This window comes from Haplochromis burtoni, unplaced genomic scaffold (genome assembly GCF_018398535.1).
Source record: "Haplochromis burtoni strain Fernald_Lab_line unplaced genomic scaffold, NCSU_Asbu1 Contig_90, whole genome shotgun sequence".
NCBI lineage: Eukaryota > Metazoa > Chordata > Actinopteri > Cichliformes > Cichlidae > Haplochromis > Haplochromis burtoni.
In genome coordinates, this window is record NW_024582451.1 from 1,861,984 (window position 1) to 1,882,719 (window position 20,736).

The 20,736-nt window shown below is 40.4% G+C and overlaps 1 protein-coding gene across 1 annotated transcript in view; it reads left to right on the forward strand.

Moving 5' to 3' along the window:
- LOC102294068 (dolichyl-diphosphooligosaccharide--protein glycosyltransferase subunit STT3B) overlaps positions 1-20,736 on the forward strand; it is a 100,461-nt gene that overhangs the window by 27,886 nt on the left and 51,839 nt on the right. Inside the window, exon 2 of the mRNA XM_005927662.3 lies at positions 13,586-13,694. Within this exon, the coding sequence (XP_005927724.1) occupies positions 13,586-13,694 (109 nt within the window). The remainder of the gene's footprint in view (positions 1-13,585; positions 13,695-20,736) is intronic.

A 20,736-nucleotide genomic window follows, 5' to 3' on the forward strand; every position in this document is an offset into this window, starting at 1 on the left:
TGGCATCCATGCAGTACGCAGTGAATGTCACCGAAACAGCTGTTGCAATTGAAGTCTACTCATCAGTTGTCAATCCAGCATATTCATCAACTGGGATATTTGAGAGCCTTTGCTCTGGAGCAGTCATTTGAGATTACGGAGGATGCTACATGTCTCAAAACTGTTATTTTGGCTAAAGGTGATGGATGTACCCGGCAAATTAGTAGTTCCTTTGGAAATGTAATGGGAAGTTGCGGATGAAAGACCTCGCTTAAGCAGCTGTGAGTTGGTAAACGCCTGATGTGTTACAGGTTGCTGTAGGTGGGTGTGTATTTTGAAAGCTGGTTGTATGGGTGGATTGTATGGTTAAATGTATCTTTGGTGTTATGAAGATCAGTTTTAACTTTCTGTTTCTTTTTTGCAAGAAGCGCACCTTGAAATTGTATCTGTTTCTAATGAATATTCCAATGAAACTGTATCAGTGTTTTTTTTCTTTTAAATGGAAGACATCACTGGTCGCCAATGAAAGAAAACTAGAAATGTGGAAAATTAGAACTGTTGAACCTACTTGAGACTACTCTAGGAGCAGCACAGTTACCCCCATCTCTTTGTGCTAAACATGCTAAGAAAATGCTAAACATACAAACTGCAGTCATTTCAAAGAACATTTAGCTTGGTGTTTCGCAGTTGGAATAGTTGAATTCTAACAGTCTTAATCACCAGGTCAACAGGTCTTTTCCAATATGAAATGCTGATGCTTCTGTGATTGGTGCTCAGTCTTTCCATGCTAGTGATGGGAAATAAAGCAGAACTTCTCTGTGCTGGCCAGGCGATGTACTTTATCACTGATGTAACATAATCGCATTAGGAACAGATTGCCCATGTTATTCTGGTTTAGTGAACTAATGGAGCTAGTCAGTTTGCTTTGATCCATGAAAGAAAAAATATCAAGTCAATAAAATAAGCTACTTTAAGATTGATCACAGTAAATACTTTTTGTTTTATTAAGGTTCTAGTTTACTGTGGCCCCCTCCTTTTTATTATACCCACATCTTCATCTTACCTAGGACTGTTTTCTGCACAGTAATTGCTGTGGTGTTTAAACCTATACTTGTGGGAGTTCACATTTCTCATTTTTCTTCTGAAAGTTCTAATCAATACTGGCCCCAGTTGGTTAATTGTATGCTGCACCTCAGTCTAGTGTTATTGAACACAGAAAGCAGAGTTACCTAATGGCTTTGTCATTGACGGTTTCTCTGCACGTCAGCCTACAGTTTTGCAAGTGCTGATAATCTCGACCTAGCCTATTGAGACTGGCTCACTGTCGCTGTTTGCTTTGGTTTCCAAAGTGCTGTTTGATATAAAGCTTTCTTCCTATATCCTCAGAAAATTCCCCCCTCCATTCTCTTCTTTCTACTGAATAGCCAAGGAATAAATTTCTTTGCTTCAAATGAAACTTGAAAGTCTTGGTGATATAGAGAAGGGAAAAATATAGATTCATAAGTTTTATTTCTGTTCTGTTCAAACTTTGTAAAAATCCTGCTTCAAAATAAAAACCTTACCTCACACCAAGTTTCATCAGTCCTGCTGTTGTAAATTATTTTTCCACAAGGTTTATCATAAATATTTGTTGTAAATGGTTGAGTCACAGAGGCTTTGTTTGCTCAACCAAATGTTCAGACAATCAGTTAAACAAGCGGTGCTATGTTATCAATTAAACTGAGGGTTAAGCTTGTCTTGACCTTGGTGTGTCTTCCTAATGTCTGTTGGCCTCATTGGATTCAGTTGACCAAGCACATTCTTCTTCTTCTTCATCCTATCACAAAGATCATGCTGAGAGATTGCATTGTGTAGATTGCTAACTTCATTCAAGGTGTTTAACTTAAAATGCAGGAATCTATGGAGTGTGAAATGAATCTATGTACCAAACCTTCGTCTTAAATTTCTCAGACCTCGGCAACCCTGCGCTCTCCACAGGTAGAATCAGCAGCAGGCCTTCACCTCATGCATGAAGGCTGAATGCTTACCATTTTGTCTGTCTACCCAGTTCTGGCCATTATGCTTTATATTCATGAGCTGGAGAGACTGTACCATGATACAGGGGCAGCTCTTGTGGAGTAGAGCAGCTTGTCGATGTGCCCAAATGTCCAAGTGGTGTTGGGCAAGATGCTGATTTCCAGATTACCTCGATGCATCTATCCGTTTGTGAAATGGTTTGTTGTACAATTAGGATTATACATCTTCATGCTGAGATTTAGTTAAAATTTAGCTCATTTAGCTGAAGGGCAATGAGCTCAGAAGAATCAGTACTTCTAGAGTTTGTCAGAATTTAGAGAAACGTTTTTCGTGGGTTCCAGTGCTCAGGCACAACTTTAACTTTGAAGATGAATGCTCTTATTTCTGGTTTGCATCACAATTTAAATACTTTAACTAATATTTTGCAACTAGTTTGTGAGTCTTTGCGGACAAGTTGGAGTCTTCATCTGATATCCACCAAAGCAATCACAGGATTTTCAGTGAAGCACTGTGTGCTGGCAGAAACCATTCATTCGACCACCAGTCAGCAAGACACAATTTTCTATGAGGTCACTGACTAGTCTCTAGTCTGTCATAACTGGGTAACTAGCAATTGATTTCACAGCGACTGCCAGTAACCAGTTGCAATCAGTCATTTGCCCCCAGCGATGGGTGTTTGCCAGGCAGTCATTAAATGGTCAATAGGCCTGTGTAACGGGAGTCTAATGGGTCTTCACCGAAGTCATGACGAAGGTCATATCGGCCGTTTTACAGGCACTTTTCTGTCCAGAGCCATTTTTGTTTTCATGAAATCATATTTAGTTTTAATAATCCGGCACATTAGAGATGATTTTGCTTTCGACAGGTTTTCATTTGAATAGTTTGGTTAATTCTTATTAAAAACCTCTTAACTACTTTGTTTGCTCCAGACACCATTAATTAAAAAAAAAAAAAAATCAATTAAGGCTTTATTTGACCAGTAACCACAAGAGACCTAAATTGGATTTCATAATAAGTTTGAAATTTAACTTCCCCATGCTTTTGTTTTTCATCAATTCTTTTTTCTTTCTTTCTTTTTTTTTTTTTTAAATTAAAAAGTTTAAGCAATCATCTCAGCACGTGTACACACAAATGGTGTGTTGGCTTCTTGCTTCAGACTTGCTTTGCCTGCAGTCACCTGTGTATCCCTGACTGCTTTGATAATTTACTTTCAGCGACTCTCATTGTTGTCTTTTAGCTCAGGTAAGCATCTCGTCGTACCTTGCCAAGAATATGACACAATTTAAGATTGATTGTCCTATTAGGCCCATAAGGTATTAAAAGCCTGTGTCTTTGTGATGGGTAGGCATTGCCAGCCTGCGCACGGTTGTGAGTAGCAGTCTAAATGTGTGTGTGAAAAGATAATTGGGATGTCAATAGCTGGGACTCTTGAAGTCTGATGTCAGGAGAATGTAGACCTCAGTGGCTAACTCCATCAAATAACTGCATTTTACACAAAAAAGAGCGCATCCAAACAGTGAAGCTCGAGCCACAAGCTTTCTTACATATTTGTTGTTATAGAAAGAGACACCCCATTGATGTATTCACACAACAGCACCTAGTCAAAGAAAAGTCTTTATGAGACTGCTCTATTTCAGAGCTGAATAACTCTGCTCCCCACAGCCTTTTTTATAACCGAACAAACTGAGAATTTTTATTATGACTGTCAAAATGTGGAGGTATTGGAGCAAATAAATAGTGCTGTGTGTCAGATGGATCCCAGTTAGAGCTGGAGCATAGTAATGTCTATTTAAGGTTGTCACTGATGATCTAAGATGGAAAATTCAACTTTAGCTTTGATTCATTAGTTTGAGCGGGCACTAATTTGGCTTTTTGCATACTGCCATGATGTTACATCTCTCAAGATGCGAGAAAGCAAAACTATGAGGTTGGCTCATCCAGCCAGCTTCCTTTTTTATTTTAATTAAATTATTTTTAAACCGCTTATCCAGTTTAGGGTTCCTGTAGGGTGGCAGGGCTAACACAAAGACAGTCAACCATTTGTACTTGGATTCACACCTAGAGCCAAGTTAGTTCATTTAACATGCATGTCTTTGGACTCTGGACATTACGGTTTTCACCCAGAGGTTGTTTCTCTTGAGGGTTTTAACACGGCTGTACCCATTTTTGGGTACTGTCTCTCTAAGCTTCCATCATGTGTATGGAGTCGAATTCCACAGTCTTTGAACTGCAGTGTGCAACAGTAGTCTTGTTCTGCTCTGTAGCCTCTGTGAGCTGCAGAGCTGGTTCTGCCTTGTGTATCCCTGCTTCCCTCTGTCGCTCCAGAGCAGGACAAGGACCACTCTCACCAATTTCAGACCAAGATGGTGGAGTCAAACCATGGGACAAGACACTCCAAGATCACTGACCTCATCATATAAAAGTATCATATCCCTGTTATAGTAACGCAATGTGTTCACCTTCCTTAGCATGCACAACAACATGACAAGTCCTGATGCGTCTGACGGCGAAATTTGCGTGTCAGCTACGGATTACAATTTGGTACCTAAAAAGTGTGCTACATCGACAACCTCCAACAGAACACAGTATTTTTGCAAAATATGTGAGGAAACTTTGTTTCCAAATTTAACAGGAAGTCTTGTCTCACTACTTGAGGCAAAAACACACCGAGTAAAACCAAGCGACAAAGGGGACTTACAGCAGCTGGTGATGTGACCCAAATGTAATCAAATGACTCCACCGAGCATCACTGGAGCACTTCACTCTATATGTCAGGAAGATGGAAATTACTCTTGCAGGTACTAGTGGAAAAGCAGGGCTGTGAGGAGCTGGTTTAAAAGCCTGACTGGAGATGCAACATCCCAGGTTTATTATTATTTTTTTCTTTCAGTTTTATTATGGGATAATATTGTGCAGCTCCTGAAGAGTTACAAGATTGCGTTACTTTAGTTATTGTTGAACAAAAATGTCAAGCCTTTATTTTATGCTATTTATTTATAGTATAAAATTAGATTTACTTACTGCTTAGAAATGCTCCTGCCTGTGAGCTGCAAGCAGTGATAACACATTCAGGATTTTATTTTTTTCTGTATCCTTGTAGATTCCGTTAGCGCAAATCTTTCTTGAAGCACTTGTATAAATTTGAGGCTGCATGACCTACGCCTAGTTAGCAACTGAACTTTCAAAATAACATTCAGAGAGATTGCTTATACATCTCATTGTCATTATCCCAGATAGAAGGGTAAAATATACTCGGGCTTCCCAATCAAGAGAGGTCTCTGTGGAATATTGGGTTCATTTACTGATGCAGGTCTGTACCATAATAGTTTTATTTATCAGCACAAGTAAAACAGTCACTCACTGATTTCTTGATTCAAGCATACATTTTATGTGCATGCGTAAATATATTTTTAAGTGGGCACAGCCTGCAGGTTGACTGATGAGCAGATTGGCATGAAATGATCAATATTTTCTAACAGAAAGCTAACAGCCTTTGGACTCAGTCTGTTGTGATTATAAAATGTATGCATTAGCATATATTTCAGCAATATGTGTCATGTTTCATTTATTCAATACGTGGCCCTTTGCTTGCTGTATCATAGTCAGTCTGGCCTGCTGAGAAAATGTGTTGCTCATTCCCGGTAAGGATAGTTACATATGCCCCTTCTGTGATTCTACTAATTGCATTTTTGACCATGCTGAATATGCTAAATGCTAAATATTCTTAATTTAAATGAAGTCTGGAAGATATGATAGACTTGTTATGTTTTAGCTGTGCTGGATGAGCGTTTAATATGTAAAAATCTTTTGGGTGGAGTTCAATTTTAATGTAATGCCTCATTTCCTGTAGCATTAGGATTAAATGGCTCTTACTGGACCTCTTCATCTCAGACGATGAGCTGTGCACTCTGGGTTAAATTGGGGGTGGGGGGTGTCTCCTCTGCAGTGTCAGCAAGTGTTAACTTATTGAAATTAAGATAATTATATTTTTTGCCTGTTTGGAGACTTGGAAATGGTTGACCTAGCAGAATAATTAGCTGCACATTTGTTGTTTATCTCATAATATTTTTAATGTTTCCTCTTTTCTTTTTTTCTGCTCTGGTTCGTGCAAACATGATCAACTGAGTCGGTGCTTCAGTCAACCTACTGCATTCACTGCTTGTCTAAGCAGAATTTCACATTGACAAAGTTATTTTTCAAGGAACATATGCACATATTGCTGTCATGCATTCAGAAAATAATCTTCGTTGCGTTATTTGTATTAATCTAATCCTTAATTAACCTCACCTGAACGTGTGTCTTTGTTAAAACCCAACCTTCACACTTCATATGGGAAGGTCCCATAATATGCATAAAACTGTTCTATTCAATTGTGGAGAAAACTCCAACAATCAAATGACCTCCTCTGAGCAAGCACTTTGACGAGAGCAGGAAGGAAAAAAACTCCCTTTTAACTGGTGTAATTGGAAGTTTGGTAATTTGATATCTGGCTTTTCTTGCTGACATGGGTGCCTGTGTCGTGCCAACCACCCCACTCACTACACCACTTTGCAATGTGTCTTTTGTTCCATCAACTGGTTGCAGCAAGACCCCCCCACCTTCAAAAATGATCAACAAGTGCTTGCTCAAAGGGAGTCATGTGATTGTTGGGGTTTTCTGCGTATTATTGTACAGTCTTTAACATACAATATAATTCACCTTGAGGAAAATGTTGTGATTTGGTGCTAGATATATTTAAAAAAAAATTAATTGAAGTTGCTTTTCATTAGAAAAAGTGTGGGCTTGTTTGTGAATGATAGAATACAGTGTAACAATAAAACTTCAAAATGTAATCAATTCATATTTGACATTCGCACGCCAAATGTTGAATGTGAATGTTGGATTAAAAAGTGCTTGAGCACAGAAAAAACACTTGTGGTGAATGTGTGGTTTAGTTAAATGCTGCTGAAGGCTCAATTAGAATATTGAAGTAAATACCAGTCGATTTAAGTTGAGCCACTGCATGTTTAAGCATTGTGTAATTTTGTGTTCTTATATCACTGGCTATTAAAGGTGGCTCATGTGTATTGTTAGCCCACTCTTACTGTTAACAGATATAAAGTATAAGGAGTTAGTAGACTTGACATTAGCTGTTTCCTTCTGCTTGCACGCACTCTTTACAGTAGGCTAAATCATTCATCACACTCTCTTCTTACAGCAGTATTGGATGTTTGTAGACTTATGCAGCTTTGCTGTTCCAATATTGGCACAGAGTTCACTTGTGTTTTGGGTGGATAGTTCTATCCACTGCTGGGTCTAAGAGTTTGAACAATGAAGAGATATCACTAGTGGCCAGGATGCTTCATCTTGTCAGGTGATGGCAGGACCAGTAGACACCATTAAAGCTTTGGCAACGATCCAGTCAGCCAGTTAGTGTGACCTTTCCCACCAGCTATGCATTAAATACTGAGTCATTAGTTTTTGGGACAGTTGGACAAAGTGTGCAGTGTGACTGAAAACTCACTGTTATCCAATTCTGTGGTAATCCAACCAGAAAATCCTATTTTGGGGATATTGGAAGGCAAGTTTTTGTGGGCTGTTGATAGCTGTTATTGTTCTTTAAATGGCGTTATTAGAGGTGTGCTGCTTTCCTTGAAGCGTACTTGCTGGTTTTCAGAGGTGCTGCAGTACAATCACTAGTCATTCGTGTGCTTTGTGGGCCTGAAAAGCATATTGGCAGCTATGCATTAAATACTGAGTCATTAGTTTTTGGGACAGTTGGACAAAGTGTGCAGTGTGACTGAAAACTCACTGTTATCCAATTCTGTGGTAATCCAACCAGAAAATCCTATTTTGGGGATATTGGAAGGCAAGTTTTTGTGGGCTGTTGATAGCTGTAATCCTGTTCTTCAAATGGCCCGTCTAAGGTTGCAAAAAGAGGCGAATGCACTGTTGCCTAAGAAAACGTGCCCTTAGTCAAAGTATAATTAAATGGCAAAAAATATGATCATTTTGATAACTCAGGTTTTTGACCCTGATCAGGTAGTCACATGTATCACAAAGGTACATATTACATAAGTATAGAAATTGTTAGCCCAGGGAGAGTTTTCAAATGGACATTAGCTGAGCCAGTGAACAGCTATTCACTCCTTGGTTTTAGTTGTGTTCCTGATTAAAATCTTTAGATTCTAGACATTTGAATGAGAAATTTTTATTCTCATTCCACAGTACTCTGCAGAGGTCTTGAGCCACCCATCATTTCTTCATATTTGCTAGAAAAATGGGAAATAGGTGCAGCAATTTATTGGAACACATGCAAACTGGCAAGTTAATATTTGGGGTGTTGGCGCCTCAAGATGATCTCACACTGCTTTAATAATGTTGGGTTCGGTCTGGGGAGGCCAGTCCATGAGTGTTGTTGTTTTTTTTGTTTGTTTTTTTTTGGCTGTTTTTTTTTCTATCCAAATATGCTTTTACTACATTAGTTGTGTGTTTGGAGCTATTGTCATGCTGAAAAATGAGGCCATTGCCAGTGAAATATTTTCCATATAATTATTGGTATTTTTTTCTGTCTTCATAAGTCTATAGATTTTGGCAAGATTCCAACACCACTGGCTAAAATGCAGTAATAAACCACCACAGAGCCTCCACTGTGCTTTACTGATGGCTGTTTTCCTCCCCTGAGGAGAACTGAAGGTTTTTTTTTTTGCTAATGTGTCTTTGAGAATTACCTTGTTGGTGGAAAAATACTATTTTTATGTCTGTCAACCTGTAAATTCAGTTTAAGAAACTGGCCTATTTTTATTCCTTTCTTTTGCTGCTAGTTACAAAGAGCAAAAAGAGGATTTAAAATTGGTTCTTTGCTTTGTTATGTGTAGAGCAGCTCATCCATAGTTAGGTGCCTTTTTATGCTTGAATGTTAGTGGCGTAACAATCTTCTGCCTCTCCGGGATGTTCTTTTTTATAATAATCATTATAATCATGTTGCTAATTAACCTTATTAGCTGTGAGATTCCCACTAGCTGTCTTTAGTTCCCCGTGTACCTACTTTTTAAAATCATATTGGTGGCATGCACTAAAGTTTTCTATGTAATATATATACATGTATATTTTAAATAGAAAGCAATGTTTGTGGCAATGTATCTCTGTACTCTATGCCGTAGCCTGATGCAGAACTCAAAGATGTGTAGGGTAGCAATATGCAGTGCAAACCCAGTAAGTTGATTAGCACAAGGATAATATCACTGTGAAACAAAATGCAATGGGATGTAATTGTATCAGGTTCATTACGCTGGTGTAGATGTTTTTCTCATTCTTATAGCTCTGTCAGTCCGTGTATAGATTTACAGTCTGTCCTCGAGTCTTCTCTCTGTTCTGCATTTCAGTAAAAATAACAGTCCAGTTTCACTTGAGGTTGCAGAGCAGCACAGAGACATCAGCTCACAATGCAAACAGCAACACCGTACCCTGTGACAGGGACTCAGCACAGAACTCTAATTTCTGCTTTAAGAGACGTGGCCTTACAAAACGACAATAACAGGGTCACCCTGACGATGGTCAACAATGCTCGACTGCAGGATACCTCACTGTGTGAAGCTTATTTTGTTTGCGCTTGTTTGCCTTCCTGGTCCATAAACAGTTTCATCATTTACACGTTGTTCACAGAGGTTGTTAATTAGTCAAGGTGGCGATTAGAACCAACGACCATTCAGACACTCACCAGAATATGGACGAGTGGGGAAAAGCCAATGATGCATCTGATTATGCAGTTGATGCTGAATGAGGCATTACTAGTTTATAAACAGGAAGGGAGCCCACTTAGTCATGCTGCTGCTGATGGCACAGCCTCAACAGGAAACTGGTAATCAGTGAAACGGACCTTGATTAAAATAAATGACGGTGCTTGCAGGAGTCCCCCTGTGATATCAAGTGCATAAATATCCCACTTCTATTTTTATTTTTGCTTTCAGATATTATCTGCGGAGTTTATATACGAGTTGTTCTGCAGATATGAATCCAGGATTTTTTTTTATTTATATGTTCTTTAAATGGCGTTATTAGAGGTGTGCTGCTTTCCTTGAAGCGTACTTGCTGGTTTTCAGAGGTGCTGCAGTACAATCACTAGTCATTCGTGTGCTTTGTGGGCCTGAAAAGCATATTGGCAGCTATGCATTAAATTGCTAATGTGCCTGGCAGAGCTACATTATCCGCCCCGTCAAAGTGACAAGGGCAGAGGTAGAGCGCTCCCTTCAGCTGTGCATGAGATCTTTGGAAAATGGGTTGTGTGGATATGGTGTGGCAGTGCGCAAAGTTGTCTTTTTAAAGGCTTTCTTTGAATTTGCCGTGTTTCCGCCTCGCTGCTTTGACAGCTGCAGAACAATGAGGCCGGATTGGCTGGCCAGTTTCACAGCACCTACATTCAGTCTCTCTGTGGTCAAACTCACACACCTGGCTGCTTCTGTAGTTATTTTTTTCCCTTTTTTACTTCGTAACATTGAGCTTCTTTCCACGCCTCGGCATGCAATGAAATATTTGTATTGAAAGAACTGGACATTAAACATATGAAACAATTGCTAGACTTTAATTGACAGGACCTAATCTTGTATGGGGGGTTTTGTAGCAGAAAAACTGTAAAGCAGTAGCTCTTTTTTTTTTCTCCTTTCCTGTGTGACTCCTGTGTTCCAGCTGGATGGTTTGTTTGTCCCAGTCTGTTCTCTGCCCAGATTCAGACTCTCGGGCCTCAGGTTGTTGAGTAATGTGATTGCCTGAGGAGCCCCAAGGATAAACACTCATGTCAGCTTCTTTATAGCTTTTCAAGATCACTTTAAGAGGCACAATGCCTGTGAGTGTTTGCCTGTTGTTTCATCCGTCGCATAGAGAATATTGCTCTTCTAATTTATGATCATTCTGTTCGTCTTGACTTATCAATATGGTTAGTAACTGTTGTCATAGAGAATGAAACACAAAAATAAAAATCCTGGGATCTGTTGACTTTTTTTCAGTATCACCTGTATCCCACAGCATCCCATCATCATGTTGCAACTTCTCCATCAATGAAAGCGTGCTGCATACAAAGACGTCTTCTCAAAACTAACTGAGGGATGGGAATAGAGAAGATGAGAGCAAACCAAGCATCTCGTGACCGTGCAGCAGTTTTAAACTTATTGCATTGATCGTGAGCGTCTCACGCTCCACGACTTTGCAGCTTTTTAATGACATTGCTTGTCATCTCTTAATCTGTCTCACCTGAATACATGGAAACGCAGTTTATGTGATTAACTTTGGAAGCACGCTTATTGATTTAATGACATCCCTAGCCGGCCTGTTCGATTGTGACTGAAAACATGCTGACGATAAATTTGGTCAGTAATTAAACTATTGATTGTTTATCAACAAATATGCATTTATTAAACACATAGGTGTTTTTTGTCGTTTTTCTGTTTGTTTGTTTTTAAGCAGAGGATTTTCTTGACCTTTATGAGTTCAAATGAAAGGGGTGGACACTATGAGGGACACAGGGTCGCCTGGTAGAGAGTTGGACCCAGACTAGGAGATGTTTTTGACCATGAGGACCCCTTCCAAAGACAACTGTCGGTCCCTGCCAGCCTGCAACCTCCAACGTGGAACGTCCACAGAGGCATATTGGGGTGAAGAGAGGCACGGCTGGCAGCAGATGGGGAGCTTGATGGAGAGCTGAAGCCAGTAACCACCTGACACCTCAGCCGCTCTGTAGGATGTGGACTGGGTGACAGAGCCTTAGTGGAGACAAAGACTGCTGCAGGAAACCATTATCCTTCCACAGGTTTACCTACGGAAACCTTGTTACGACTCCTATTTTCGTCTGGATTGATCTTGTTGTACAGAGGCGCTCTTTCAGTCATTTCAGTTACAGAGGAACAAAATGGCGAGTGAGCCTGTGCTTCTAGGGAGGAAAGAGGTGCGCTCCATTCATAACACAAGACAACATGAGAACTTTCTAGCTAAAATTACAGCCGTCTTTGAAAAGACCAGTGTTTAAGGGTTTGTGCCTGTTCGCACTTGAAGAGTGGGGTATGCTGAAGGAAGAAAATGTAGTTGATTGGCTTCGCAGCTGTCGTCGCGCCCGAGACACCTGTGCTTTTTGTGTGTGTGCTTGTTGTGTTTCACTGTTTCTGTTGACACTACTTTAAGGTCAGATGAATTTGATTATAATTGCCTCTTCCAGCAGCTTGCATGTTTCTCTTTTTACAGTTGAAGTATACACTATTATGTTTGCAAATTTATATCAGATACAAGTTCAGTATTTAAGTCTTTTTAAGTGACTTTTAATCCCTGTTTTCTCATTAACGAGTGCCAGTAATAAGGAAGTGATTGCACTGTTGAGTCGGTATTATGGCCTATTATTGTTATTTGTAGCAGATTTAGATGCAGATAAACGTCTCACTGTTTTGCATTGTTAAAATGCCAAGCTTGCCTTCTACTTATACTCTTCTGATTTGTGTTTAAAAAAAAAAAAAAAAAAAAGAAAACGCATGCAGCAGGAGCCTCTTTATAGCCTCTAAACTTTGGCATGTATATGCTGCTTTAAGATGCACATAAATGCAAATTTACAGCATCAGCTTGTTGAAACCCCTGAGCCTGCTATTGGTGCAGCAACGGCCACATGTGCATATTTGACTGAAAATAAACACAGAAAATCTGGTTTTAAAGCAAAACTGTCCCAACCAAGGCTTTGTATTGTTTAGTCTCATTTCAGTCTTGTTACTATAGCCTTTGTGTTTGTTGGCTTGTCATATTGTTAGACTTGATGCAATATGAATCAAAGAATTGCTCCAGAGCTTATTAGTCACACAGATGAGGCTGCTGTGTCCTCTGTGATATACATTTGTCTAATAATAGTCCTTTAGTGAGCTGCTGAGGTTTGCTATAGGATCTCTATAGATGAATTATGTTACATGAGCCTTTGAACATACTCGGCCTACATTAATGAGCTCGGTGGCAAAAGAAGCTGCCTCTGAAAATTTACTGAACACTTGCTTCGTTCTCTTTGGCAGCTTTCTTCTCAGCACTGTCAGCTCTTTGGTTCTGCTGCTTGACGCCGTTCCAACCCCCTCGGCTTACCACGGCTACAGTGTGAATCGAAGCCAGTTTGGAGTGATATTCCTTATATTTATTCTTAGTTTCCCCCCCTTTGGTCATTATTTCTCTGTTCTAATACCAGACCTATTTTACGTCTTTGTCAGCTCAGCCTAGTGGTTGAAATTGGAACTATTTGTACAATAAGCAGGCTTTTGTTCTGAAAATGCCACCGTATGTATGAAAGCCCTTCATCGCAACCCTTTTTCTTTTTTAAATCAGCGACTGACCTGAGAGCTGTTGGCGATAGCACAAAGGCTCACGTTGTGAATGGAAGCTTCATCTTCCATGTTTCAAAAAAGAAAAACTCAGCAGCTTATCCATTCGTACCGCCTTCAGAAAATCTGTAAATAATCTATTCGTTCCTAGAGATGAGTCTTTGTTGTTCCCCTTCTCAAAATTGGCCTACAAATGAAAATAGATCTTTATTCTATCTGTGTGGTTGTTTCTATGCCTTACACGAAGTAATCCCTATTATTTTTCTGCATCTCTACAGGTTCAACTACAGATCAACACACCATCTCACCACCAATGGCTTCTATGAGTTCCTCAATTGGTTCGATGAAAGGGCGTGGTACCCCTTGGGGAGGATCGTGGGTGGCACAGTAAGTTTATCCTCAAAATGCAGCTCCATTTGTTACATATTTGTTCATCAATTTTCCATTTACAGTTTAGAGAACTAGAGATTTAAATCTTGTTAATAAGGTGCCCATAAGAGCCACAAGTATCTCTACTGATCCGATTTCTAAATGGCCTATTCAGCTTTGGAGCTACAAAGCTGATGGAGCCTATCCCATCTTGCATACACATCTTGGGTACACACTGGATCTGTCAACAGCCCCCCCACCCCCTCACACAGTCTCACATCCTCACCTACAGTCAATTTTGAATCATAATTTAACCTAAAAAGTATGGCTGTGGGGAAACTCCATACAGGAGTACCACAGGCTCACAAAATTTTAAGAAAATATGTTTTGTGATTTAAAAAAAAAAAATAGAGAGAACCTGAGCAACACTGACTTGGATAATGACCTCTGTGTATGTGTATGGGGAACAGTCAGTGTTTACACTCTTTAGAAAAACCATGGTGCCCTCAGCCTACATCAGAATCATAATACTCTGGATACTTTACCTTTTTGGGCCATTCTGTTAACCACAGATTGGTTGTGTGGGAAAATCTCAATAGATCAGCCCTTTCTGAAACACTCGAACCAACCTGGCTGACACCTACGACCGTATCCAATCCAGCATTACTTACATCGCCTTTCTTCCCTCATTCTGATGCCCGATTTGAACTTCAGCAGGCCTTATTGGTCATGTCTACATGCATAAATGCACTGAGTTGCTATCACGTGACTGGTTGATTACATGTGTGTCTATGAAGTAGTTGTACAGCTCTACCCCAGTGAGAGTATGTATCAGAAAAAACTAAAAAGCGATCATTATTTCCAACCACGACTTTTCCCAGCTGAAGGTCAATCATCTGCATATTGCTTTAGGTGTTTGATGTAAAACACAGAGGCAAGCGTTTACATTTCCGAAGGCCGAACATTTGCTGTGCTTGAAATTGACCCCAAGGATAACCTTTCTAAATAGTTGCCTTTTCCCCCTCAATTTTCTGTTGTTTTACTAAATCAGCTCAGACAAGTGTTTCATCCTCTTTGTGTTTCCACCAAAGTGTTGCCTTGTCTCCGCATCTCTTTTATTTTAATGGCTGATTTAAATTCAGCCCGTAGTTTCCAGTTTGGTCACTTGAGCATTGAGGCACTACATTTTGCTGAATGTGTCTTGCAGTTTGTTTAATCAGACAGTGACCTCAAGTGTGAACGAGCTCGCTCTGCATCAGACTAAAAGGGGTTGAGATAAGTGTCAGCAACTAACGCTGAGGCCATGGCACTATATTAGATTGCTCCCTTTCAACTTGGGAGCAACTTTCTGGCCCATGTGTGACACAGTGAAGTTGTATTCATGAAGGGAGAGTAAGATGAGCCTGATACTGAGAGTCAAATTGGTCCTGAAAGAATAGATTTACACTACTTTAATGAGTCTTCTAATATTAAGGATAAGGTTGAAGAAAGCTTTTAGTGTTTAGAGTCTGCCTTGCAAAAAATCTCAGGGCAACAGGACATAAGCTAGAGGAATTCTGCATCGTACATAGGCTGGAAATAGTACGCTTGATGCTGCAATGTCCTGATTTTTAAAAAGACTGAGATATATTTGCATTGCATGACCCTGACCTGGTTTGGTGGCAGAACACACAGAGGCTCACACATAGGTCGACCAGCACATCGAGATGCCCATTTGATCCTGTCGGCACACAAGGTTCAATACAGGGATAAAAACAAACACAAGCTTACTACATACAAGAACAAAGAAGGCCTGCCTACATGCAGTGTGGAGAAGTATTTCAAGGGTACTAAAGTCAGGCTTGGCAGATCAAGGATGCCATAGAGCCCCATAAGCCTCCACCAAAGAGCATGGATTTAAGTCACAATCCAGGAACAACAGTTAACCGTTAACTTGACTGATTCCCCTCAGCTGCCGTGCCCTCCCCACTGACCAGCAACATGATTACGATAAAATATTGAACTTTTTCGGTGAAAAATGGGACATGATGATTCTACAAAATGTGTCTCCCATTTCCCCGATTCCCTCATCTCCCAGCCTCATCTTCTCACCCCTCTATCCTGTGAACAGTGACGTCTATGTGAGTTAAATACCTTTGGCCTTTCTATCTCCCTTTCCTCCTTAACGTCCCCACCTGCTGTTTGTTCTCTCAACCAAGCTTCATGGACATACTAGGGTTATACTCTGAGCTATAATTGCTCTAGCTAATGGTGCATCAGGACTACAGAATCTAGGTACTCAGTGCCAGATAAATGTGGAAATGAATTCTTACCTCGATTACTAGTTCAGGTAAAACGCTGAGCTAGAGCCTGACCCTTGGAGCCTGTAGTGAGACTCCTGTCTCTTTCCCTCTGATTAGGGAGTTCCTGCACATAGCCGATACAACAAGGCATGTTAATGCTGTGCATTTATTCACATTTCTGTTATTGTAGTACCAAACAACGTCCAGGGCTGGAGCTGGAAGACATTCTACATACTGATATTTGAATATAGTTTTCACTCCTGCACAAGCAATCCAAGGAATTATACATCCCAAACCTATCCATCAGGATTCATCTGTCATAAGTAATTACCATCAGATTCTGGTAATTGCACATGACAAGCCTAGCCTGTAATAATGGATGCTCTGCTTCTGTTTCAGTACACGGACGCTTGGGCTAAGCCGTGTACCCAGAGGGTGGAAGCTGAAACTCATGAAAATTAATTTAAGACTGTACGCCTTCCAGTTCAGATTACTCGTCTAATCATGACATTAACAAGATTCCCGGACTGTACATTGCATTATCTTCAGCATAAATATCAGTGCACACAGAGCTGAGGTTCTTCTTCTGCACATTTGGAATATATTGATGGCGTATGAGTCAAAACAGGAAATGATCGTAGAGTATTTCACACGCTGCAGTCTCCTTTCTGCTCAATGTAGTTTCACTGAAGATTCATTTCATTTTCCAGTTGGACATTACTTTAAATATTTTAATGTTCTCACTAAAGCAATTTGCAAAGGGAGAACATACATGGGCTTGAGCAGTATCACATCTGGAGGTTAGAAGTTGGCAGACAGACGGTGCATTTCATGAGTGCTTTATAACTTCATTTCTGGTATACTTCTATTTGTCATTTGTTTTATTAATATTAGGCTTGTTCCAAATGTCAATGTTCCCCCATTAAACAAACAAACAAAACCCTAACATTTAAATCATAAGAATAGAATTAAGGTCAGTTTGATTTCTAACCGTTGTATTATATAGGACATAAGTATGACAAATCTAGCCTAACTAAAACACACAGGCTCAAGCTGATACAAAATCCTGCCTGTGTTTCTGAACTTTTCTTGGAAGTGTTGTGCTGAGTGGTTACGAAGAGTCACTGCAGCCATTTCAGCAGGTATAATTTGTGGAGCGATTGTGCTGGGGCCTAAGGTATGTGTTGCACTGTCTGCAATTACAGAGGTCATGTAGTACTTGCGGCGTTATTATTTTGAGCATCGTCTGTAGATGATTGTTACTTCATACCTTTTTTTTTCTTCTTCTTTTATTTGACATTTTTAAAATGCCTGATTCTGGATCCCCAGGGATGATACTTATACCACTGGAATGAATTCACATAAAGCATGCTGGAACTAATATGCAGCTTCACAAGGTGCTTTGGCAACCAAATTAATTAATCTGACTGGAAGAAAAATGTTAAAGAGTAAAAGATGCACTGCAGCGGAATGGCTGTGGCATCGCAAAAAGTGGAGATATTGTATTTCTTTTTTTTAATCATTGTCAACAAATCCCTTGAAAATGCAGAAATGGATAATGAATTCATCCTTCCAGCAAGATCTGTGTGTAAGCCAAGGCTTGATATAGCATATTTCTCTGTGCCATAGCGCTTCATTTGCCCCCAAACTGTGTCACTGTCAGTGAGCCACACTGTTGCACTACATAAATGACACGTTGCTTCCTCACCATGAACATTAGCATTGTGTTTTGTTTTAAGTCAGTCTCTTATGCATGGTCTTGCTGATGTAAATACTCACTAGCTTACCAGATGCATACTAATCCCCTGTTTGTTAAAATGCCCAGATATCCCAGGGCATCACTGTGGCTCCCTTTGAGATTTACATGCTCGGTCTACACAAAACAGTCCACTGTAACCCACAGTGGACTTTTGGAAAACGTTTAGTGGCAGATGGCAGGTGACATTTCCCCTTATAAGACACATCCATTTCTTTAGCAGATGGGTGGGTCATTTAATTGGCCACACTAAATGCAAATGTCTCCGTATCACATGTAAATGTGCAGAGTCTAGGAGTTGATGCGTAGGAATTGATGCATCTGATAGAACTATGGCCCTTTAGCAACTAGAAATATTTGACCTATTTCTTTTTTTATTACAAAAAAATAGATGAAGGAAAATGAAAAAACTAATTGGATCAGACTTTACAGGAATGCAAACAGCATAAAAAGCATGATTATGACCTTTTCTCCAAAGTGTCTGAATAAGAGAGAGCAATCTGAAAGCTAAGGAAATGCAAATTTAAGCACATTTGAGATTGCATTAAAATAACTGAAAAATAACAAATTATTCTTGATTATTATTTTATTGCTTAGAGAGACAAATGGGTTCATTAAGGGCTGAGATTACATCAGGGATCGACTCTGAGCTGTTGCTTGCTTGCAGTGATAGACAGATGAGGTCAGGCAGGAGTCTCTGTGGTCTGTGATGTTTGCAGATGACATTGGTATCTGTAGGGAGAGTGGGGAGCAGGTGAAAGAGTCTGAAGAGGTGGAGCTATGCTCTGGAGAGACATAGAAAGGAAGTCGGTAGGTGGAAGACAAAATACATGTCTGTAAAGTAGAGTAAGACAGGAAGGTGATGATGCAAGGAGTAGAGGAAGTGACGTAGATGAGTTTATATACCCCGGGGAGTGGACAGTGCACAAGTGGAGTGGTGGGTAGAGACCTGTGTCAGGAGTGTTTTGGAGTTGTAAGAGAAGAATAGTGGCTAAAGGAAAGGTAAACAAGATGAAAGTGGGAGCACGTATGGTGTATAATTTGGAGACAGTGGCACTGACAAAAGATGGGAAGTAGAGCTGGAGGTGCCAGAGTGGCACTAAGAGGAACAGGACTGGAAATGAGAAGGTTAAGAGGTTCGCAGACATGCACACTGGAGGGCTAGTGGGGAATTGTACAAAGGGTGTTGAATATGGAGCTACCAGGGAGAAAGACGAGAGGAAGACCGCAGATGTAGGGGAGGAGGTTTGGTGTGACAGTACATGCTGGAGAGAGGGGGAGAGGGAGGCAAATAATCTGCTGTGGCGACCCCTAAAGGGAGCAGTCAAAAGAAGATTGCAGTGTCAAACAGCAGCTTCACAGTTGGAAGCGGAGGTGGGATTTGTCAACATTTATATATATATAGAGCGACTGTTCAACACTAAAAGTCGGCTGCAAACAGTGCCTTGCTCAAGGGCACAGCGATGGCAGTTGCTGGAGTAACAGAGAGGCGCTCGCTTATTTGGTGTGTAGGTTTATGGTGAAAATCCCACTTGTTTGCATGACTGAGCGAGATAATTTTATGAACACAGACAGGCTTCAGGGAAGGAGGGCATTTACTTTTACTCCCACACTGCTTTTGAAATCATAAAACGAATGTGTGAGAGCTCTTATTTGCATCAAGCCTATGCTTTTAAAACATGCAGGGGTGTGGACAAGTGCTGGGTTCATCTCAGACTGGTGCAGCGAGCCCGTAAATGCAATCAATGGCTGTTGTTTAGGAAACTTGGGAGCGGAGAATGTAATTCAGAATTTTGTGAATTACTAAGTTACACTCTGCCGTCATTTTAAACAGCCAGTCTGGGTTTGACGTTTTAACAATTATCCTCCTTGCTGTGACCTCTGACGCCAGGTAGGATTCACGAAAACACCTTTGCTAATGTTACATTTGCTCCGTTCGACCTACCTGGGCTCACCTTTCAGTATATACAGCTCAGTCTCCTCCACTTCTCATGAGCCTCACTGGCTCGTTATCTTTCATCATATCTTTTCTTCTGCCTGCCTCTGCCTTTCACACATCTACTATGCTTCCAGTCTCATCCTTACACTCCCCTCCACCACCCTTTATTCAAAATTAGACAGATGATCCTGACAGTCTGCATTAATTGTGTATGGTAGCATTAAGTCTCTAAGCACTGAGACGGGTCAGGCCGTTCGGAAGAAAGATGAGCCGATGTCAGTTAATGTGACAGTTGAGTGCCTTTATGCTCACGCCAGTCCAGCTGCCCTCTCCCTTTTTATTTCCCCCTTTTCACTCCCACCCAGCCTCCACTCCCCAGAGGATGACTGCCAGTTGCTCTTTCTCCTGTGCCACAGATAAGGAAGGAAGGCTTCTCTAATGTGACAGTCCAGAACAACAGCAGGCTGTCAATCCAATAAACCGCTCTTTGTTGCCGTAATGACAATGACTCAAGTGCGTTTCTGTAACGCCTTTTGACAGTTTTAGTTGATGCTGTTTTCAAAATGAGCAAGCCGCCTTGTGCTTTGTTGAATGCCAGTTTAGAGAAGTGTTGATTAAATTTATGTACAAAGATTTCTTTCAAGCCAGACCTCATTGCTAAATATCCTTGACTATGATGAACAGCTTTAGTCATATTTGAGGGGACCTGGGCCATACGACAGTTTAGACTGGGTAATAATGGACTGTTGTCAAATTCTCAGAGCTATGAGATGTGGTTGATTTACGCAGATGTAGATTAGCTGGTGTAGGTTGGACTTCTAGGCATTGGCTAATTAGAGACGTGAAGACCTAAGTTTATTAGCAGTAGCGTATGGAGTGGACCTACAGTGGAAATGCATCAAGGACTACTCGCACGTTAAACATAACCTTTATCTTGCATCTTATTTCAGACGTCCACATTGCACTGCACAAAGCTCTAATTGGATCTGCTCTCATACAGATGAGACAAGGACATTAAGCCTCACCCACTCAGGCCCCATCTTTAATGGTTTTAATAATAACATTCTTGTTGACACCATGTGC